The 25,174-nt window shown below is 36.4% G+C and overlaps 1 protein-coding gene across 2 annotated transcripts in view; it reads right to left on the reverse strand.

The window, feature by feature from the left end:
- FMN2 (formin 2) overlaps positions 1-25,174 on the reverse strand; it is a 321,858-nt gene that overhangs the window by 54,640 nt on the left and 242,044 nt on the right. For both annotated transcript variants that reach the window (XM_073216758.1, XM_073216759.1), the window contains exon 15: positions 15,535-15,586. In XM_073216758.1, the coding sequence (XP_073072859.1) occupies positions 15,535-15,586 (52 nt within the window). The remainder of the gene's footprint in view (positions 1-15,534; positions 15,587-25,174) is intronic.

Raw genomic sequence — 25,174 nt, forward strand, 5'->3', positions numbered from 1 at the left:
TACATAAATCGTGCTGTGCTGCATCAACACTAATGCTATTTCTCCAGGCAGGGATGGCATTTCTAATCCCAGTCATTTGTTTGTAGGAATAATTTTCAGAAGACACATACAGGACAGATATATAGACAACCAAGTTCTTCTGATATGTAACAGATTTCTGATGAGTCTTAAAAGTCTGTACTACAGAGGGCTCTGCTTTGAGAGGCAAAGCCCATCTCATACAGTCAAAACATGAGGCTTGTACATCATTATGCATACCATTTTGTTTCCTTTGTTTGCTTTCTCACTGACATAATTAAAGGGGACAACAACATATACACTTGTAAATAATCACATAAATATATCATATTTATATTTTACCATGCAATCTACAAAATATTTTAACATATATTGCTAGTTTTACCCTTGTATCCCTATGCACAGGGCAGAAACATAGGAAGTGAGTTACAAAACCTTATTAGGGCAGCAAAACATCCCTACAAACACCAGTACTTCATTCATTTTGGCTTTAAAATGTCATATCTGAATCCTATGACTGTCCAACACTATGATTCACATAACTTTCAACTTTTGAGGTGGACGGAATTCCAGTTTTGACTCTGTGGTACCTTATTTCCTAATACTGGGGCAGTAATTAAACAGTGGTGAGATTCTTTCCATTTCTTTATCTGCAAAACAGGCACTAGGAATTACCCTGCCCATTCCTCAATATTCTGATATAAGAATATTGAACCCAAAGCCCTCCCATCCCTCATCTCAGATACAGATACAATACAGGAGATAAAATCTTCATTTCTGTGACAATAACAATGAGAAATATTACAAAGCTTCCTTCACAGGTAGTAGTGACTGATCACTACTGGAATGCTGAATTGCTCAGCACAGTTTAAGCTCAGAGATCTGAAGGCTGGAAAGAGAAAATAAATAATACTAAAACAATATCTGGCATTTAAAAAATGTACTATCAGTGCTAGGAAAAATCTCCGCTTCACTAGCCCAACAATATTTGTGAGATATTCCTGGCATGATGAAGCTGCATAGCAAAGCTACCCTGAGTGAAATACCTTTTTATAAGACTGTGTATGGAGCCTCATTGTTGCTGTTGTTGTGGAAAACAAGCAGAAATATTTGCAAGTTAGATACTTTGGCACCCTAACATTTTTGAAGACAGTAATGTAGTTAGAAATATGAAGAAATATTACTCCATTTCAAATCCCTATTTCCTATGATTTCTGAACATATCAAACAAACATAAAAACCCAAGTTGCCATCAAGGAGACACTGCTGTAAGGTAACACAAGCCACTGGTAAATGTGTCCAGGCTGAAGATACCCCTCTGTCTTTTGAACGATCTGTTCTCTCATTCTTTTTCTCCCAGAGAAAATATGTCCTTATCCCAATAAGGCCAGCTGGGATCTGCCTCTATCATCCATTCCTAAACCATCTTAAGCCCAACAATTACAAGAGATCAAGTTGCAGAGTGTGAGCTCCACCATTCAGTGATGATCCCATGAACCAGGGCTAACCTATCAGCACTGGCCATTAACAATTCTTTGGCCAAGGAAGCTCTCCAGGTCTTGTGCTACTGTTAACAAGCCTTCATTTCTGACTGATAGGCATGCTTGTCTTCCTATGCACAAGCCCTTCCCAGCTCAATTCCCTTTCTTCTCCTTGTACCTATGGCTCCATGGTTTGGAGTCCATGATACCCACCACCAACTGGCTCTACTGGCTCCACTCTTAAGTCATCTGGGTTCCCTGTTCATTCAGGGGGTGGGGAGTATATGTGTAGCCCCACATCTTCTTTCTCCAATATGTTTAGTTGCTAATTTTTCCTTAGCAAAAGCATGGCTTTCACTAGATAACACCATGTAACCCATAATGTTTTTTAGTGGAATCCTTACATTTTCCTGTCTCCTAAGCCCTGTATTCAGAGAGTCAAGAAAGGGAGTCTCCTTATTTCTTGCCCTCCAGTGTCCCCCTGATTGCTGTTGCACCATGATGGAACCACCCCATTTTTGGAGTTGATTACATCACTTACAGTTACTCAGTTCTCTCCATGATTCTAGTTCCCCAGTGGCCACCAGCCATTAAATCAGTTTTCCTCTGCTTTGTGGCTATTAAAATGATCGTCCTTCTCGACACTTTTGATAAAAGTAGCCAGTCCTGAGTTTCCACTTCCTCATTTTCTTCAGCTCTTGTAATACAGCTTCTGACCCAATTACTTAAATTGGGTCAAACTCAAATAAAACCATTTTTCATAAGGATACGGATTGTTTTCCCATTACTAAACCAAACATTTTTGCCTTCAGCCCTACATCATAATCATTCTTAGGCTTTTCTGTTCCCTTTGATTTCCCTAGACTTGGTAACACAACACTCTCCTATCTCTCTTTTGCTGCTCTGAATTGACTTCTCTCCCCATTATATCTCCTTTTCCTCTAGTACACCTCAAAAGCAGAATGTTTTATGTTTTGGTCTGAGGCCACTGAACACCTGTGGACGCCGACTCCTGTGGGTATCACGCGCTCTCAGGGTATCTGCTTCTACCTGTTCACGCTGATGACATACAAAGTGCCATCGCCTGCTAAGCCACATCCCTGAGCTTCAGACCCAAACACTGAAGCAAATAGTCACCATTTCTGCCTGGTTGACTTACGCACACCTCAAACGTCTCGTCCTATCCCCATCTCAGTTTTAGAAATGTCCACATCAGGAAGTATTCTAGACCAACCCCAGAATAGGCCATGAGACTACAAACAGAAGAGTCACCATCTTTCCAGCAGAGTAAAAGAGCCTTTAACAAAGTCCAAGCCGTGTATTTCACACCAGGACAGAGAGCCCTCCAGACGTCTATGAGGAAAAGCATGAGCCAGACACAAAGGACGGCTGACAAGAACACTGTGAGACTTCTCAGAAGCAACCCGAAGACTAGAAGCCAAGAGGCGATACCTTTATTTTTTAAGAGAAAATGATTTTCCATATAGGACTCTACGTCTAGACAAACTATTACTCAGGGGTGAGGGAATACATGTTTGAGAACTTGCAGGTCTGAAAATATTATCTCACATATAACCTTCCTATAAAGTCCATACTGTAGGATGTCCTCTTCTCCCCAAAAGAGGGAGGTGCCCAAGAGAAAGCAAAATGCAAAATCTAAGAAAGAGCTGCCCCCAAAAGTTAAGTAGCTGATGGCAGTCACAGGATGATATCTGAGTCAGAGCCTCAAAGAGACCCGTGCAGATCACAAGGATGGAAAGCTCAAAGAGGAAAATAAAAATAAACATCCTATCTTATTAGATATGTTTGACTATGTGGAAAACAGTATTGAGAGAGGCTATTGGGGATGTGGTTGACTAGTCAAAAAAATTAAAAATAGGCTCAGAAAACACTATGCATGAAAAAAATTCTAAACTTCAAGAAAAAATATTTTAGCTAGGTAAGAAAAAAAACACCATGCCACACGATCTCACAAAGCAGTAACACTGAAATAGAGGTATTAAGCAAACACTAAACATTTAACTAAAAATTGTAATGCAAAGGCTACAAGAATGAAGGGGAGGTGGGGTTAAGAGTGAGCTAAGACTTCATCTACTATTATTGTAAATTAATAGAGAATGCTAAATTAATAACTGATGAAATAACAGTGCAAGGATATTACTGAAAAATGTAGCAGAAAATACCAGAGGAAACAGCTAAGGGAAATATCAGAGGGAACAGCACGGAGGGTGGGGCCGGGGGCTGCTGCTTTTTGTTATAAGCCATGTAGTGCTCCTGAGTTTTTGGACTATGTCTACATTTACAATTAAATAAAAATAAAAATCATTAAAAAGTAAAATGAACTAGAGAGGCAAATATACATATGGAAAAATATGAGGAAAACAATGCTGAAAAACTTTTCTAAACTAACTGGACTCCTATGTAAGTAACCCCACAATTTGTTACTTAGTAGAATACCAAGGAACAATGAATCACTTAGGAATAAGTGACAAAAATAGAAATAAGCATTAATATTCTGTGCCTATGATGTTTGCAAAACTTCTCCTCATTCTAAACCCTAGAAAGAGTTTCCAATATTTTCTTATAGTTAAAGTATCAATTTTATTTCCTCAATCCTTTTGTAATTTGTTTGGTTGATGACCTGAGGTAGAAACCTAGAATCTCATTATCCTAAGGCTGAATTTCCCCTTCCGAATTTCAAGAGCCTGTTGCACTATTTTAGAATGTCTTCATTATGCAGTCCCATCAGTAACTGCCAATTTTTCTGGACTGCTAGATTTACCTAATGAAAAACTGCAAACAGAAAATCCTAATGGTAGGGTTTTCCTTCTGAGCTAAGACTTAAATAAGTCTTTTTAAAGATGGAATTGGGAAAGAATAATTTTTTAAATGCCAGCATTTTTTGTATAGGTACACTTTTCATTTGTTTCCAGTTATGTACTATTATCAGAGAGTTGAGATCTCATCCTTCACTCGCTGTCCTGTAAATCTTACACTTAAACATCACTGAATTTATTCTGCATCAAATACTAAGCATTATACTTGAAATAAGTTAAGTTCTGGCTTTTGACATTTAGTTTTCTTTCTAATTTGTTTTATATTTTATCAAAATAGTACTAGAGTGGGTAGTTATTTGTAGTTACTGATTTTTCAACATTTTAAAATAAAATTACTTAGATATGCATTTCCTCATACTCCTAGCATATCTTGACCTTGACCTACATAATAGGTTATGAAAAAATGCCATTGTCTTAAATCAATACAATATTTAACAACTTACAGATGTAGCAAAGCAAGAAAGACATTTATCACTATTTAGCTTCTTGCTACCTCTTGCTACTTGTCTTCCTCATTATCTGGGTGTTTCTATTAAAATATTACAGTGCAAGATAATTACAGAGTTTATACAAATGTTACAATGCTGAATAACTGTGTGTGTACAACTTATGGGGGAGGACAGGATAAAGACTCTCCCCTCCCCCAGTTATCTACATTAGCAACTGAAATCTCAGTCCATTAAAACAGAACCTCACATCTTCTATAGATTCTATGCATGAAAAACATTTAAGAGTATAAAAATGTAAAAAGTCCTATGCAAATACCCTATCTGTAGAGGTTGCTTTTAAAATGAGGCTGAAATTCTGTAAACCTACATCTGAAAACATGGCTTAGCTATTTATATAGCAGAGTTGATAGAACATATTTCAAATAAAGTGAGAGATTTAGAATATTATCTTAATTTACTCTTATCTAACCAGGAACATATGGGATATAACTTAAGGGAAAAATGAAAGATAAGTTGAATGAGTTGAAAAAAAAAGAGGGAGAGACCCACATTTTATATTCACAAGTAAAGACAGAAATTAAAAGGTCCTTAACACAGATCAAAACATATATATGTCAACCTGCAAGGCACTCTTTCTCCTAAGACATGACTGGAGGGTCTGGAGGCCTTAAGAGAAGCAAAAGCTGTTCAGCTTTAGAGGGTAGACTTGGAGGTCCAAAGGGCTTTTGGTTTTATCTTTTGGTTATATCAGCACATTGATTTATAGTTTGAATATCTGAAATAATAATTTTCTGGTTCTTATTGTAGGCATGGGCCTACAATAATAAATGACTACAAAATACTGGATTACCAATACGCAACCATGCTTTTCAACTCTCATTGAATGTTTGAAATGAAAATCAACTTTAAAAGAGTAAAGTCAAAGTTTCAGGTCATAAAAAAATGAATGTGCAATTTGGTATAGTCTCTACTAGATATTCACTTACAACACTCTAGAATATAACCAGATAAAAAAATGCAAAAGTCAAGTAGGGACTCTGTGGCATCTTACTACACTGATGGACAGTGACTTCAATGGGACATCGGGGGGGACTCGATAATAAAGGTGAATGTAGTAACCACATTGTTTTTCTTGTAAACCTTCTTAAGAGTGTATACCAATGATACCTTAATAAAAAAATGCAAAAGTGATTGCAATGTCTATTATCACATCCCATTTCTAGTTTCCCCTCCTTTTTTCTATTTATTGGAATTATATTCCAATCGCTTATTGCCTTTTTCATTCTGTGCTCATTCTGGTAGATTCTTAATTGTAAGTACTCATGTCAGGAATCTTGTGGCCTAGTTTCTCATACATTTTTTAGGCCAATTTTGAAGACCATGCCAAATATTTTCTTTCTCTTTAACTCGATTCGGGATCCTCAAATCAAAGAATTTTGATCAATTCATGAATTTTTTCCCAGAAATATTCATCATTTTATTGCTAAACAATGTAAAGGCTACACACAAAAACAAAAAAGGCTTTAGGAATTATTTTTTTAAGGACATACTTTCATAATGTTTAAAAATAATCCCCAGTCAGTTTGGGAACTCTTTTAGTGGGCTAAATATACAATAAGGTTTGGCAACTTTCTGGAAGTAACATGCAAAATCTACTTTATTCATGCTAATCTCGGGTTTTATGTGCCAATAACAATCTTACTCTTTCAAAAATCAGTATAGATGCAAATTTTTGCACCACAATATTACCGGAGGATTAAAATATATTTTCATTGTAAATATGCTAATGTTTCTCCATAGGAGGCTGTGACCAGGGATAGGAGTGTGACTGGTCTTACCCAGATGGGCTGATGTTATTTGGGGGAGGAGGAGGTGGGAGAAGGGCTGTGGAAAACCTTGGACCTTTGAAAGAAACTGCTGTTTTGAAGAGTAGAAAAATGCATACTCTTTTGGGAAAAAGTTGTGTTTATTGTACACTTACTGTGTGTTTAGCTACTGTCTTAAAAGCAGTATTTAAATGAACACATTGCTTTCTTGCAATGAATGAGGAGAATCGAGACTAGAAAGATTAATTGCAATGGACCTAGAAGTAGTTGCTATCTTCATCCCTGACACTTTCTGCAGATGGACAACCTGAGTGGTGCCAGAATCTATGTACTTTCCTCCCTGCCTCCAACTCTGATTAAAAACTTGGAGGTAATTTCTGCTGATCTAAGTCCAAAAAACGGGAAACCAGGATTTGTTAATGACTCCACCATACACCTTGCCAACTGCGGAACCCTGCCCCACACCTGCCTCATTCCCACCCCTCCTGAGGCTGCTTACCTTTATTTTGGACTCGGAGGGCCTGAGAAATTCCTTTTGGGGTATCACTTAAGGTGGTTCTCTGTAATTCATTGTAACCAAATGAGCCCTCTTACCGACAATCTTTAAAAACAGATTCCTAATTTGCCCATGAAATGTGCATATATAGATAAAGTCGCTATGATTGTTTCATTTTCTCTTAGTTTCATTCTACCCAGAAAAACTTTTCCTTCCTCTGAAAGCGATCTTAGACTACTTTTATTCAAGTGGTTTTCCTAGAACATCTGTGCTGGAAGCACAGTTTCTGAAGCCAGACCATCTTAACAGATTTGAATCATGCTACTATGGTTAAATACATGTTCTAAATTATTAACTCTAACCATCTCTACTTTCTATTTTCTAGCATACAAAACAGTGGGCAAAATATCATATCTTCTCTTCTTGCACCTGGCCCACCCCCTTATAAGAACATAGCAATCAGAATCCCCAATAAAAATGTGGTGGTTTCATTACGTTTCTTCTTGGTTGTAGAGGATGAAACTTTTAAGAGTTCTAACCTCTATCAAATTGGAAACTTAGCTTCTGTAAACACTCTACAAGTCTATACTAAGCTCAAACATGTTTTTGAATATTAGAATAGGGAAGACTTTTCAACTCCATACAACAGGAGAAAGTGTCCACTTTTAAGACAAAACTGTGTAAAAGGGCAGAAATCCTTTGAACTGTTTTTCCCTTTTTAATTACTAACCAAAATGAAAAGGAAACATACCAAACTCTCTGAAGCAAAAGGAGATTCTATGCAGAACACACAAAAGCTAACAAAAAGTTTCAGGACAGACCACCACCTCTGAATATTTTTTATAACTGATAAAGGCCGGCAAATCTGCAGAGGGTCTCATACCTTTGGAAGTCAATGGATTTTATGAAAATTTAAATGTTATTTATATATCATTGATGATGGCCATGTTGAATATTTGAATGTTTGTTAGGTCACTGTATGTATCTAAATACAATTTCTCTTATTTCCTTTGAAAATTACCTTATTTGCTAGGCTAAGAGTACTTTTTTAAGAAAACTTTAATATTTTTGAAACCAGAGTACAATCAAACTGCTTAAGTGGCAATGGATTATTTTCATCCCTTAAAAGCTGTTATTAAACTGACAACTTTTAAAATAAATAGTTACATCTTTGATTTAAAAAAAAATGCAACTACAGAAGAAAATTCCTTTGCACAAAGAAAATTTCTGTATCTAAACTTACTACATGGCCTGAAAGTGAAAGAGTGTGATATGTGCAAGTTTCAGCCACTGGTCCTAGGGAGCCTCCCTCCTGCAAGCCCCCAAAGAGTAAATCTTCAGGCAGGATTGGGAGCAGTTAACTAAGAAATCCAATTGGAAAATAACAAACTCCAACTTTGTTTTACTTTATCAATATTGTTAAGGGAATGATGTAATTGTTTGGGGGTTTTGCAGAGACATTCCATGTCACTTCAGTTTTAATACCAGGCTGGAGCCTGCCTGGTCTGCCAGCATAAGCCAGATAAACACAGACCTGCAGTCTTTCTATTCATCTCTGGATAGTTACTCAGAAAGATTCTGGAAAATATGCCTATTATGAACTAAACATTTCACTTTTCATTTTATCCATGTGCCAGAAGTCCATTCCTTGGATAAACACTTTACAAACTGACACTCTAAAAGTCACTAAACATGATAAAGTATGTGTGCATCATTTCAGGACTGATTTAATGTTTTCTCTCCCGTGACAAATGAACAGTTACATACTATATGAAACGATTGGAACTAACATTCCTTTTCTTCTTTCCTTTATTTTGTCTTTATTTTGCATGAAAGATTAATTTCCATTTCAACTCATTTGTTATGCAATCTTGGCTTTGGTAAAATACCACTCAAAGCGATATTACATGCAGAAATAGTATTTATTTTTTTAAATGTGTGATTTAAGATTCTTCCACAAATGTGCTTTCTTCCAGTACTGCTTTTTGCCTTTTATTACTGGTTGTTTCCAATTGCCTTTGCTATTATTTAAGTTAAATGGGGTGTGGGGGTGGAGCAGATAATTAACATATTCTCATGTAGTCTCTTTAAGAGTTTTTAAAAAATGGCATTGAGGTACATTAAATATATTTTAAAACTATATAGTCAAACCTTCATCACATGATAATACCAAAACAAAACAGATTATTTATTAATTCTGTAAGTGTGATTGTGATAATTGGTTCTCTGTTTAAGAAGCTATTGTTTTAGGATTAGAAGATAAGTTATATCCTAATCTTTTAGTTATCTTTAGTTCCTTTAGAAAAGAAAAAGACGTCTGTCCTGAAACACTTTTAAAAAGTTTCATGTAAAACATTCAGTAGCATATGTGCCCTGCTGAAAAATAAAAACATCTTTGAAACAAATGTTTTCATATGTAGGAAAAGTCACAAACTTCCTAGAAAAATGACAGCCCTTTTAAAATGGGGAAGTGGGACAAATTTCTTCATTTTTCATTATGCACAGAAGGGGTATCAAGTTACTTATCTTTCTCAGACTGATTTCCTTTATCTAGGATATTAGGTAAGGTAACTGACAAAGGTAATTTATTTACAGTAATAGTTGCAATGTAATTCAAAAGTTACTTTTAGTCGTTTCTAACTGCTTTATGGATGCCAGGATTAAATCTAGTGACACCTAAGGAAATAACAGCTGAGACAAACTGTTGCTAAAAATCTGTGCTTTTTTTTCTATTTCAAAAGTCAGTTTCACCAAAAAATAGGGCTTTTACTTGTGGATTTTAAGAAAAGAAACAGATGAAGAAATTCTAAGAATAATATGAAGTTAGCCACAATTTATAAATAAGGACTTCAAGTATCAGAAGTCAGTTTTCTAACTCCTAGTCTCATTATTTTTCTGATTTAGATATAAAGGAATGGCCATTTATTAGACAAATCCAGACTTTCTACATTCTCTGCCTATGAGGTGACACAGACACTGAGTAATTCTGTGGGAAAATAAAAACAATCATATTTGGTCTGGTGACATTTTTCCACAATTAAAGAAAGTCTTGTATGCTAATTAAAAATAAAATAAAAGCAGAAGCTGAAATAAACACATACAGTGCGGATGCAGCCAACCTTAACAAGATTCTGCTGAAATCTGTCTTGTAATACAATATGCTAGTTTGGCTTGCCCAGTGAAATCATCTGAAGATGAGAATATATTCCCGCTTTGTATGTGGGTCTATATATGGTTCAAGAGTTATCACCCAGTTGTCTTACTTTCTGGGATAATTGGAGAGTTCAGCCCAACTATTTATCCAAAAACTATACATTTTTGTTGATGTGAAAGAGTTCCTCACAGTCCCACTTCTCAGATTAACAGCAAAAATTCTTGAATAAACAGACAAAATTAGCCCATAAAATCATCACGCTAATGAATAGAATATGAAAAAAGATCTGATTTGCTTTAAAAAGATACTAATCACTGTTTTCTTTTGAATATTTTTATTTAGCTAGGGAATCATAAAATGAACTCATAAACACATAATATCCCACTACAGAAAAGAATGCTAGTTAGTGTTTGATAAAGGTCACTTACCCATTTTAAATCGACTAAGGCCTTTTCTTTAAGTACTAAAATATAAAGACAAATGAATATATGTATCCTTTCAAAGCAAGCTAATGACTTGAGTTTGTGTAGGTTGCAAACATTCTCACATAACTAGGTTTTTCTAGTAAGGCCTCTTATTAGCTACTTTTGAGGAAACCACGTAATGCACAAAAAAGATGTTGCAGTCCTACAACCCCCAAAGACAGAAGGAAGGATGAGGGGAGGGGCTTTTTACAAACGAGGAAGCTGAGTCCCAGGTAATTCAAGTGTTTTTCCAGCTGTAATTCTGGGATGTAGCTGTCAGGGCCCCATCCACCCCACTCATCTGCCTCCTTTCAGTGGAACTTGGATTAGCATCTGCAATGCTAACTGGCCTCAAAACCTTTGTGAAACTTCTTTTTTTGATACAGAAATATTTATAAATATTTACAGCCCAACTCAGTTATCATGATTACCCATCAGTGACTCTCAACTCGTTCTAAAAATTAAAGCACATGCATTTATCACCAATTTATCCCTGGATCTCTGGGGATAGGATGTAATATGTAAAACTAAAATGACTTGAATTGCAATCATATCACTGAGATAAAAACAGATCCTTACAAGAAAATTCCTTTGATGAGGATGTTGTTAGCATATTCATACAACTTGAACTTCCCTGTGTGTGTCCTGCCTCAAGATTAAAGGGCTGAGGGAAGGTGGGAAAAATGAGGAAGGTCAGCTCTGCTAGTACTCAAACCTGCAGAACAAAGAGAATCACTTTGCTTAGATGGCATCTCATCTCCAAAATGGATGTCAGCTGGTTTAATATGATACCTAGAACATAATAATAACTTATAATAAAGTAAAGAAGAAGGAGAGATGGAAGACTGAGAAGATATATGTCCAAATGCATATGTCCAACTTTCCTCTCAGGGCCTTGCAGAGGAGACTCAAATATTTGAGTGACAGTACATATTATTTTCAATTTTTTGGGGGGTGGTAGTGGCAATAAGAGGGATACTGGGCCAATTCAGGCACAAAGAGGAATTCTATAAAAGCCCAGAGCTTCAGATTGCACAAAGTTCACATAGGTACAGAGAGCACTTGGTGATCTGCTGATGGATGGAAGTGAGGTGGTTTATAAAATGGCCAAGTCTCAGAGTGGGAAGTCGAACTGAGATCCCAGGATTGTGGCCAAATCTGCCATTTTCTCAGCTGCCAGAGAAGAGCCAGCCAGCCTGGCAGGGTGAAAGGCCTCAGCACGTCACAAAGGTATGTCTCTGCCTGCTCACAAGCCTGGTCCCAGAAGCAGTGCACTCAACTGGTGCTGCTGCAGCGGTTCTGTGGTTGTGAGACAGAAGGCACAGTCCCCAGACTGCGTGGTGTATGCACACTGTCACTTTTAAGTCTGGCTTCCTAGGAGCTGCCCCTGGGTCAGAAAAGCTTGTTGTTCAGTCAGCAGTGGGCAGAAGGCTGTGCCAAAAACCCTGGTACCGGGGAGGCTTCCATCATGTGTTGATGGATCTGTACACACAGCTCAGGGGATGTTTCTGAGTCTGCTCCTCACCCCAGTATGACTGCTCCTGAGTGAGGCCAGCTTTGCATAGCCTTCCCAACCCCCAGGGCGGACTTTGTGCCCAGAAGCATCCTTCTTTGCTGTCTCCTTCCCAGATTCTCTCTGCTAACTCTCCCTCTTAACCGATCTCCACCAAGACTGCCATTGGTTCTGACAAAGTCTTTAGGCATGGAATGCTCCTCTGTTCCAAATAAAGTCAGTCCCCTCACACAGAAATGCAGACCTCTGGGCAGGATCTCTGTGTCCCTACAGACAGGGCAAAGCTGGAGGTACAACAGAGTCCACTTGTCCCACAAGCAGGAGCTGCAGTGGGTGCCCCCAGTATTCTTGGCTTGCCTTTCCCAGTGAGGCCCTCACCCCTAGTTAGCTGGGGTGACAGCTTTGGAGCAGTATTCTTTTTTTGTTGTTATCATTAATCTACAATTACATGAAGAACATTATGTTTACTAGGGTTCCCCCTTCACCAAGTCCCCCCCACAAACCCCATTACAGTCACTGTCCATCAGCATAGTAAGATGCTGTAGAATCACTACTTGTCTTCTCTGTGTTGTACAGCCCTCCCCATGACCCCCCCACATTATACATGCTAATCGTAAGGCCTCCTTTCTTTTTCCCCACCCTTATCCCTCCCTTCCCATCCATCCTCCCCAGTCCCTTTCCCTTTGGTAACTGTTAGTCCATTCTTGGGTTCTGTGATTCTGCTGTTTTGTTCCTTCAGTTTTTCTTTGTTCTTATACTCCACATATGAGTGAAATCATTTGGTACTTGTCTTTCTCCGCCTGGCTTATTTCACTGAGCATAATACACTCTAGCTCCATCCATGTTGTTGCAAATGGTAGGATTTGTTTTCTTCTTATGGCTGAATAATATTCCACTGTGGAGCACAGTATTCTTGATCTGCCACACCTGGGGCAGAATGTACACCCTACAAGAGGGACGGGGTGACGAAGGGTCTCCTGTCTTCTCTATGTGGCTGGTATAGCAAGAACTGCAGTAAGCGACAGCTGGAGGCATGAGGGATGCTGGCAGTCTGCTGACCAGGGTATAAAGACAGCCTTAGCCTGGGAACTTGGGAGGGGCACATGTCTGGATTATAGCTTCTGGAGTAGTTTCCATAAGAGAATGGGAAAGAATGGGGTGTGGCTCAAATGCCAGACTCCCACTCTTACCAAGATTTCTTGAATAAATGATTCTCCATTGGCTGGATACCCTTAGAATGTTGTCTAGAAATGTTAAATGACTTTTCTCCAGTTAAGTGGTGGTTGGCTGTGTTGGGACGAGAGTTCATTCTGGAAGACAGTCTCCCAAGCTCAAGTATTTTGGTAAATAAGAGAGATGGGGATCTGAAAAACCTCTATGAGGTAGGTGTTCTATATATACTTAACTCATTTAACTTAATTATTGTGAGCTGATCTCTACCCACTTATAATGTGAGTATTGTTCCTCTTATTTCACAGATAACGACACAAGATTCAAAAGTTATGGTAAATCCTAGGAGCCACAGTGCCAGCAGAATGGACCAGGCACAGATTTACAGACTTGGCACTGAAATCTATGCTTCATTACCATGCCCTACTGCCCAATACCAGATTCAGTGGAGACAGTGAGGAACAGAAATGAACAAATAAATATATGGCCTGAGTCTGAAATTTGACTCTTGTTTCTACTTCTACCACTAAACATTTTATAATCTCTGATTTCTGACAATAATGTGAAAATAACAAAGCACTTAACATCGACTGGTTACTTACTAAGTACTAAGCATCTGGCAAAGATCATCTCACTTTAAGCCTCACCTACAAAGTAGGTACTGCTATCCTGGGGTTATGGTACTGGCCCAAAATTGCATAGCTATCACACATGAGGAGCAGGATTCAGACTTAAAAGGCCATCAGGCCAGGTTCCTGCATAGAATTACTGCTAACTTTTTGCCCAGGTTATATAATACTGCTACAAAAATGATGCAGAGACTCCTTTCCTTGAGGAATGTCTCATAAGAGCCATTATTCTGATTTTGATTTTTGAATTCAGAATTCATTGTTTAATTATAAAAGATGGCTTTTTTCACTGACAATTTTGTCATTAGCCAGTATTTCTTTCATGCAACTAACTGTTGCTTACATGCAGCTGTTGAAATTTCTGTTGTTTACTATTGAAAGTCTTGAGCTCAGTTTTGCTTTCCATAGAAACTGGTTAATTCTGTTTACCAATTTGCCTAGCAGAATATTTTATATTAAACCAATGACCATGAAAATATGTGATATCTGTTCATAGACTACAGAGGATCTTGCCTAATAAAGTGATGGCAAAGAACTTCTTTAAAATCAAAAATTTCCCTCAAGGCTTATCAGATTTCTTTAGAGAGAGATAAGGTTAATTCAATGTGTCAACACAGCCAGGCTATGGTAACCAGTTTTGGGTTAAGTGCCAGCCTAGATGTTGTTGTGAGGGTATTTTTTAGGTGTGATTAACATTTAAATCAGTAGACACTGAGATAAGCAGATTGCCTTCCATAACGTGGATGGACCTCCTTCAATCTGTTGAGGGCCTTAAAAAAAAAAAGACCAGCTCCCTGAGTGGGAATGAATTCTGTCCTTCAGACTCAGGATTGTAACATCAACTCCTTCCAGAATTTCTGGCCTGCTGTGAGCCAATTCCTTATAATCAATCTCCATATATTTACATTTATATTTATATATGTATGTACACACACATACACTCTGTGGTTCTATTTTCTGGAGAACACTAATTAATACAGATAGAAAGGAGAAGAGGAGAAAATTGAGTCAGGAAGCAGGGAGATTTCCGAGATGCTTTTCTATGCTCTCCCATGATTGTAAGTCTCCATTCTGGAAGTAAACATACACCAGGGAAGAAGCTCATGGCTTCCTACCTGGATTCTACTTTTAAATGTGGAAATTCAATAGTTTCCTATAATTAAACCCTTCACCTTTTTTTCTTGAAACAGCCCTTTTTTCCTGCTGCCTTCCTTTTGCTTGTATTTCCACAGTTCTAAGTCTTATTCAAAAGAGAGATGCGAAGCTACTTGCCATAACTGGTATTTAACGGATTTATACATCATCCAGAGTCACAGAAATAAAATTAAGAACTTTAATGTGGAATCACAGCATTATATTATTTTTCTTTTACGCTTGAAAATAAAATTGAGCTAATGACTAGTTCCTTGAGGTGAAACACACTAGATATTTTATAAGCCTATTCTGAGAACAGATATTATATTATTTGTTCACTTTGTTATTGGATCAATTTCTCACCACTTATGAGTCTCTGTCAGTGAGTTCTCCTCTGCCTCTTGGTCAATTTTAGCTGAAAATGAAAGAAAAGAAAAATAAGTGAGATAAATGATAAAATAGGTTATACTATCTCAAGCAAAATATGAGCCAAATAATATGAAATAGTTTTACCACATTATTAATTCTAATGTACTACAACCAGAAGTTTATTTTAAACCTGTGAGTAGATATATAAAATAATTATATTTAATTTTCATCAAGTTAGTCTTTTATTGACAAACCTAAAATATATTACATGACCAATTAAAATTTTTAGATTCTAAGTTATTCCATTTTTTAAGCAAATTCTTTAAATCAGTCACATTAGCCTGAGAAAACAAAACACTAACTACAAAATTCCATATTTACACTGAATGTCAAGGAGATGTAAATGCCAATAATCAGTTAAAATAATTCTCTCAAGCAAAGGTACAAAACCAAGTGAAAAACCGAACAGATACGGTATGTGACCTTCTTTGCTAGTGCTGTCCATACCAGATGGCGATTGAACAGACCTGGAGATCATTTCTTCGATAAAACACTCACATTTTCTACTAATTAAAAGTAGGGAGGTGATAGTGTACCCATTTATTTGCTATCTTTCTGTATAAAAACAAAGAATGGTAGCGAACAAAAATCCAAAGATCAAATTTGGGAAAGAGATTATATCATTATTTTCAAATTACTTAAAATAACATTAGTACTCATCACATAAAATACATATGGCAGTGACATTCACATTTTTGGACCAGTAAGCATTCTAGGAATTTCTGTATTACTCTAGACATATATGTTTGACACATATTTTCAAAAATACTCTTCTCTCATGCAATGCCATCTAATATTTTTAGTCTAGTCTATTAGATTTCAAAATGTAGTTGTTCGGACCCACTAAATTCATTTCATGCTTCACTGATGGTCTGTGACATACAGTTTGAAAATCACTGAGCTCCAGGACAAAAAGTCTAAAAGTCAATTTAAAAAACTTGGAACTCGTGAAAGAAGAAGTTGTCTTTTTATAACTGTTCTCCTTTGGGTCACACTTGTGGCCATTTGGAGAAATTAGAAGACAAAGTGGAGCAAGGCAAATTGATGATAAAAAAATTGGAACGGTGCATGAAATCAAAATCATGGTCACTTGGGAATTGTCAAAGTGTCTCTCTCACTATTTAAAACACAATAGTCCAGCTTGGGCTGGTTAATGTTTTACAACCTCAAGACAGTGCTTGCTCGAAGTTCTGTATAGTATCTGAAAAGCCATAATCAAGTGTCATGCTTCCACTCTTTGCCAGAATTGTCAGAATTTCACAGGGATCATTTCAGCTGGCAGCAGAGGGTTTTTCCCCCCTTGCCCTTTTTGTATTTTAGATTGTTTACATGAACTTACAGGTCAATCATTAGCCATATTAAAAAATGGAATAAATGTTCTATGATTTTACTTTGAAAAGACTCCAACATGAACACATTGTCTTATAAAGTATGCTCTGGGCTGCCTAGCATAAAAATGGTTTGCTTCCAGAAGCAATTCTAGAACCACGTGAAGTTTGTTGAGGGGAAAACAGAAAAGCACACGATATGCACCATTTTCAGGAAGTTTCATCTTCCAACTGTCCTCCTGTGTATTTTTCTTTTTTTTTTAACTTTTCTTTTGTAAAAATACAGAGATTAAGACTGAGATTGGAAAACAATTTCTGGACTATTTTAGGAGAATCAAGTAAATGATTTATGAAACTTAAAACACACTAGAATGCGATGCCAAAGATCTGTGTTCTATTCCTGATTCTGCCACTAAAATTAGCTATGTAATCTTAGGCAAATAAATTAATCTATTAACATATACAAAATGTTTAGCATAGTACCTCAAATAATAATTAGCAGGGACTACATAAATGTTCTTTGAAAATGGTGGACTTCCCGCTCTTGAAATTTTTAAAGTGATATAATACACAATTATGTGTAACTGAATACGTTGGTTGCTATTTTATTCTGTTTCAACTGTTACATGCAGATAAAGAAAGCACATACTTACGCTTTTCAAAAGCATAAGCCCCTAAATTGTGGTGAGTGGAATGAAGTGAGTTTCATTTGCTCATAATGATTCCTTTTGATGTGTATAAAACAGCTCTTGCTTCACTGCATGAACAAGTCTGCCTGAAGAAAACACTTTAATCCAATGTGGCAGAAGATTGATTCTTACCAAAGAAACCTAACATAAAAACAGACCCTCTTCACAAACTCGATAGCCATATTACAATCATAAAATCAAACTGGAATAGCAGGGAATACTTTTAAATGCTCTATCATCCATTATTTTTATGTGATTTTGAAGCTAAGGAAGAGGATTTGTGTATTCAAACTGTAATCAGCTTTGATAAACAGTCAAATGAGAGATCAAAGACGGCACATTAGAGTGTACACATTTCAACCCTTGATGTAGAGTCAACAATTCAATGAACTGAACAGATTTTTCTTTGTATGCCCATCTTAGAAATAAAAACTTCCCGAAAAGTCGAGGTGCAATTCAGTTTTCTGGGAACACTGAGATACCATTTTTCAACATGCTGCTTGTATAAACACACCATCAACATTTTGTTGTCACAGTTCTTTTAAACATAGTTATGTTGTTAACTGAGTGACAAATGCAGGGTTTGGTTTCTTTAGTTAGTGAGGATGAAATCTACCAACCTAAAATAAAATATAATTAAGTTAGTGACAATTAAGATATCTTTCAGAACTAAAATACAAAAACCTCTGCCGTTCATTTAGGGAGCACCCAAGCTAATTGCACGCAGTGACCAAAATCTTACAGTGCTTTTCAGTTTGAGTAAAAACTCTGACAGGCTGCATGCCATCTGTATTATAGGCGTAGCTTTTGAAGTTAAAGCTGAAGGTGACACAGAAATAAGATTATTTTCTATAAACAATGTACATCTTATAATTTTATTTCCTGATCTATTTTTTCAGAATATAAAAACTATACATGATCTAATTAATTATATATAATTATAAATTATATATATATATATAATTTATATAAAGCTATAATTATGTAAAAATATAAAAATTTCATTTAGTTTCTAATGGCTTTGTGACTAGCTTTGAAAGCCAGTATTACTTTGAGCAGCAGTTTCCTACACATTTACAATCTGTTATCAATAAACTTTATTACACTAAGTATATGAAATCAGCTATACAAGTGAAAAGATATAAAATATTCCAACTTTCTACTTCGATTAAGATTAACGTCCCCATTCTTCATAGCACGTGAGATTTAGTCAGGCACACCTGGGTATGAATTCTAGATCGGCCACCAAGTATGTCAGATTTTAATAACTTTGATAATCACTTTTAATTTAGTAACTTTTATCATTAAAACAAGGTAATAATTTCTTTTTCATTGAGTCATCTGATTAAATAATGAATAAACACCTGTTGAATAGTAATAATCTTCCTGACTTTCCTCTCTTTGCCACATTACCATGACTGTACTAAAGGACTGGTATATGTTTCTTTCAAAATGCAAAAAGTTTCCCATTTTAGGAGCATAAAATATCCTGCTCTTAATGCTTCTATAGATAAATCCATATACAGAATGAGGCTTATATATAATAATATATAATATATAGTAAATAAGGTTGCCTCCTTAAGACAACATAAAGAAGTCATGGGCCAAGAAATATCAGAGTATACTCAAAGACCTTTCTTACAAAATCAATGAATAACTCTAAAATATATTTAATATTTTTTCTTTCTTTTTATTTCTCCTTAATTTGTGTGTGTTATTGTTTTCATAGGCCTATGATGGAGAACTCTCAGTGCTCATGGTGTAAGCAAAGGCTAACAGTTTCTCAGCCTCCTGCATTTTTTTTAAGGCACATAAGTGAAATTGCTGTAAGGGAGAAGACAGTGCTTTTTGTAAACTTAGGGTAAAATGAAATCTGACAGATAAAATTATTTTTTTTTAAATTTGCAATAGTTCTCTAAAGCATACCTTTTTTATACTATGGGTAACTATTCATATCTTGATGTTTGAGATCCACTACCAGAAAATTGTTCTGAGATGAATGTATTGGAAAGAGTTTGAAGTGAAGAAAATGAGGATCAAGATGGTGAAATAAAGTGATGATACTTTATTGTTACTAGAGGGAAGGAGGGGGAATGTAGCTTTAAGAGAAGGTGCAGTAAAACATAGTTTGTACTGTGAAACCATCTCAGGAGAATACCATCAGTACCTTACTGTAATAGACCTAAAATCTAAAATTGTAGAAATAAGTAGACCTTCCGAGAGGCTACACTTCAGGGACAAACTGGGTCTGAAATATTAATCCGAATATTACAGCTGCCATAATGACGGCTCTGCTCTGCCTCTCACATCTCAAGAGCTAGAGGTCTGCAATTGGAGCCAGAGGAATCCTGTGGTTGAAACCATATAATAAAAGAAACACTGAACCTCTTAGGAGGCAGCCTTTATTTATTTATTTGGTTAGGGTTTATTTTTTCCCTTTCTTTTTGTTTATTTTAGGGCTAGGGCCTAAGATTACCTTTCCAGGTCCAATCCTACCAAAGAGACCATTGGCATGGAGGACCGACAGCCCTAAACAGGCAGCTGGTTAAAAACAGTATTTTAACGATTCTGTTTAGCACTTTGGCATTTAGCAATGGCTTGTCCAACAGCACTAATACTTCCTCCCCCAAGTCTCTGCCTCCACGAATATTTTCTGGGGGTTGCTGTCCTACTAAGTTACTACTTTGACCCAGTGATTAGCGTCTGTAGTCATTTGTCTGGCTCCAGACTCTTTTGCAATGTTAAATATTTCTGCTGAACTTGTTCCAAATGACTGTGAGTAAGCAGAGGCACGGAACCGACACCCTTTCTGATCTTGAGCTTTCATGAGGGAATACCACATATTCCCAGGTAATTGGAGACAGAGTTGCATTTGAGTAATATCAGATGGAAGGCAACTTAGAACACTTTCATCTGCTCGTTTAGGCTCTAAATCTTTTTGCTATTTCCCCTTTTATTTAAAGTGTTAACTAGTTTTTGTTTATAATTAGCTATGAATGTGCATTTCAGTCGCTTTTAAGTGCAGCCAGTATGGGTTATTTTTTAGGCAGACGCAGTGCCTTTCTTCTGAGTCATTTAAAGTTGTCATTTAATTACAGATACATTGCTTTGGTTTTGAGATTTTTGAGATACTGCTCGTTTTAACAATGAACTGAACCTCAACTAACGTTAGGTAGTTTATTCATGCCAGACAAAGAATGAATATCAGAATTTCTTTCCTTAGACAGCAAGAGAAATAACAAAAAATCAAGGCATTCCTTCCTTGAGGCTGCAAATGTTCATAGGACAATAAAACAAATGCTGTGGAATACTCCTGGGAGGAAGAAAGCCAATATCTATGAAGTATAAAATTACAACTTGACCTTTGCAATAATTCACAGCCAACTCTTAGTTAATACTGAGGGTTATTCCTACTTTGTGCCTAAAAATATATATCCTTTGTGTCCCTAAAAATATAGGTATTTATAAACATAACAGATAGGTACTTGCTGTAAAAAGACTCAAGAAACATACACACTACAGTAAATGATGCATACATCAAAAATTTGATATATGTGGCTTCTGGTCAAATCCAAAATACAAGAAAGCCATATGCTATTATCACCCAGACCGATGTACTTATTGAAGTGGTCCTCAGTGAAATTCTTTTCCAAATCTTCATTTGAAGCCCAAAGTTAAAAAGACATGGGAAAATATGTGTATACATGAATTTTACATTCTGTGGACAATACAGTGTAAAAGAGCTACCGATTTTCAACTAGAAAATTGTTTACTTCACCTAATTTACATAAAATCATACTCCAAACCTATACATTATTCCACATGTATGCTAAGCAAATATCTCATGTACTTTCACTAATGCAACATAAAAATAAAGACATAACCCAGGCAAATTCCTTTCCTTTTTCTTTACCACGTGACAACTACCTTACTGAAGAAGGCAAATCAAACACACCTTGTTTATTTAAAGATTAACTTCAATTAGGATCCTTCACATAAAACAAAAATCTCTGTAAGTCTTTAAAAACATGCAAATGTATGTTTTAAGGCTGTTTTCAATATTAAATGCAACACCAATAAATTCTAACTTGTAGATTCAAAATATCAAAACATAAAAGTGTTTGAAATGAATTTCCTGATGTGTTTTCTTTTCCTCCTAATTTTACTTACTACAGTGATACTTGAATTATAATAGGAAGGCTAGGGCATTCCAATCCTAGAAACAAAAGTCACATAATTTAATGTTACAATATTTCAACCAAAGTTTGAGGACCCAGTACATTCTGGATACTTTGTTAGAGGCTCATATGTAGATAAGCAGTAAATAGTCTTTCAAGAAAATGTCAGATGAAGAGACATATACATAATCATGCACATAAATGGTATAGAGATATTTTAATAATGATATCACTATTCTAACTCATTACATATAATAACCCACAATAATAGAACCCTCTATGAAAGGCACTGTAATTATTCCCATTTTACAAGGAAAAAACTAGCAGTTAAATAATTTTCCCCAAGATACTAAAAATACTAAGAGAAAGAGACAGGCTTCAAACTCACTCAACCTGACTCCCAAGCCATTCTGTCAAGTCACTCATGAGTAAGTGAGTGGCACATTTACCTATAAGAGAGAAGTTAACAAGAAAAAAAGGCAAGACATTGAGCTGGGACAAAAAAGATGAACAAGCATTAGTCAAGTGAAAAAAGAAATGGAGCCTACAGAGGGCATTTAAACAACAAACAGCAGGAAAAAAAGGTGTGCCATCATGGAGGATATCAAGAAATGTAATGGAGACAAGACAGGAAGCTGCGGACAGAGGTAGGTAGGTCCAGCCTCTTTTGGTAGGATAGTGTAACAGGCAATGTACAGAAGACTGAACTGCATTCACTTTAAATCAGTGGAAAAAGACGTCCACTTCTGAACTTGTTAACAGGAATCAAATTTACCCTCCTGCTGTAATCTACCAGAAAACTGGGTAAGATACAGGCAACAACAGTTTTCATATACTGGACAACAGGTAGCATAGGACTCTTGATCTCGAAAGAAGGTGAAACAAACTAGTTGAGCCTCATGACCTTCCTGGATTTCCATCTGAAGGCCATTTCCAGATGGCAGGCTCTGGGAAGAAGAACCCAAATAAGCCAACCAGTCTTGCTCAGTTGAGGAAACAGAGGTAGAAATTTGGAGAGTCAGGGTGGTTGAAAGCTGAGGAGCAGAGTGCCAGACAGGAAATAGAGCCTTGTAGAAAAGAAGGGCCAGAATTTACAGTGAAGTTTTTTCGAGTTTTTGATGAGTATTAGGCAGCATATATAGAGACTCACTCTGTAAGTCAAAGCACAGAACAAGGAGCAATAAACTGAACAATTCACAGGGCTCATACAGAGCCAAGAGATGGTCCAAGTCTCAAGAGCTAGAGTTGAAGGCCTCTGCCACCTGGCGTAGGACAGTTATTGGAGACCCCAGTGTGTGTTGGTGAGGGGCACCTTACTAGAACTGAATCACCATGGGCGTGAAAGACACTTCAGCTCTAGAAAAGCTTTAAAATATGCCTTAAAGAATCAAACTGACTCACATATAATTTCAATTGTCTACCCAAAGTCAAATATTGTTTAGAATAATGTGCAAAATCCATACACTCAACAACAGAACAACCATGGTGCCTAGCATTTAATAAAAAATTAATAGACCAACCCAGTGTAAGGAAAACATAATCAATTATCAGAATATAAAGATCAACAGAAAGAGACCCAGGAATAACAAAAGATGAACTAGCAAATAAAACTAAAGCAGCCATTATAATTATGCTCAAATATTAAAGAAAAACATGGGCATAGGAGAAAAATGGATGTCTTATTCTGCTCAGGGTGTGTAATAAATACAAAAGACTAGGGGCTTAAACAACAAATATTCATTTTTCATGGTTCTGGAGACTGGAATGGTAATGTTAATACAGATAATGATTAAGGAAGTCTGAGATCAGCGTGCCGGTACAGTAGGGTTCTAGGGAAAGTCTTCTTGCTGGTTTTCAGACAGCCAACTTTTTGTTGTATTCTCACATGGCGGGGAGTAGAGAGCAGAAAAAGGGATGTTAGCTCTCTTGTGTCTCTCCCTATAAGGGTACTAATCCCATTTATGAGGATTTCACCTTCATGACCTAATCACCTCTCAAAACCTTACCTCTTAATACTATGGCATCAAGGATTAGGGTTTCAACATATGAATTCTAAAAAAAAATAAATGTGTAGCATATAACAATGGAAGGTACAAAAAGAAAAAGAACCAAGTGAAATGTGTAAAGACCAAAAATATAGTCTCTGAAATGAAATATTCACTTGAATTGAAAATGAAAATAACATGAAATTAGATAATTCAGAAGCAAAGAACAATAAGCTTGAAGATATAATGAGGATCTATTCCAACTGAAGCATAGAGAAGAAAAGACTGAAAAAATTAGCCAAGGCTTGATGACCCTGGGACAAAAGCAAATAGTCTAGCATGTGTATAATTAGAGAAGTGAAAGAAAAGGTGAGCCAGGCAGAAAAAAAACTGAAGGAATAATGCCAAAATTCTCCAAATCTGATAAAAACTATAAACTCCCAGATTCAAGAGGTCCACTAACTCCAAGCAACATAAATACACAGATATATATACATACCAATGCACATAATCAAGATCCTTAAAAATCATCAATAAAGACAAAATTTAAAAAATAGCCAGAGGTGGGAGAAAATACATTTTGTAACAAGGAACAATGTGCCATGGGCAGTGACACCAATGCACTCCTGTGCCCCACGGGCAGTGACACCGGTGCGCTCCTATGTGCCATGGCTCTATGCCTCCCAAGTGCTGCTCATGACAGTAAAGACAGGTGATCAGAGGCATTCTACATGGGCACGCTCCCTTAATTCTAAGGTCCCTAATGGTGCTAGTGCCCAAGCAATGCCAAGAAAGAACATCTGTCAAGGAGAAAAATAAGATTTTGAACATCAGCCAGAAATCTTGGTAATTTAAAACGGTTAAATTTATTTAGTTATGAGTATTTCCCTCTGAATCAACATGTTGGTACTTCCTAAGTAACTACAGAAAAGGACCCTTTGGTTTCATTATGCCAGAACTGCTTTAATAAAAAGGGCTTAAAGTATTAAAAGTAGTAGTCATGAATTCAGTTTCTAGGTCACTTTCCTTCAAAAAACTAGAAAGTGTCACATTGACCACCAAGGAATGTATTTGGGGTTTTCTACTCCAAGGATATAAAAATCTGGTCAAGCTTTATCAGCATGGTGGATCCTATTCAAGTGCCCAAGACCTAAGGAAAGAAAGTTGAGACTTAATCATAAACATATGCAGATAATAGTTTATTATCTAACATGGAGGGCAGATAGGGAATATTCCAAAAACACAGCTCAGATGCTTGACGTATTTTAAAATACATTGGATAAAATGTAAACCTAAGTTATAATGTGCATTCACATACTTTCATCATCATGATTCTCAATATAATTTAATCTTTTCCAGAAGATTGCAGGTTATTATGAGGGTCATCAGTGATT

This window comes from Manis javanica, chromosome 11 (assembly GCF_040802235.1).
Source record: "Manis javanica isolate MJ-LG chromosome 11, MJ_LKY, whole genome shotgun sequence".
NCBI lineage: Eukaryota > Metazoa > Chordata > Mammalia > Pholidota > Manidae > Manis > Manis javanica.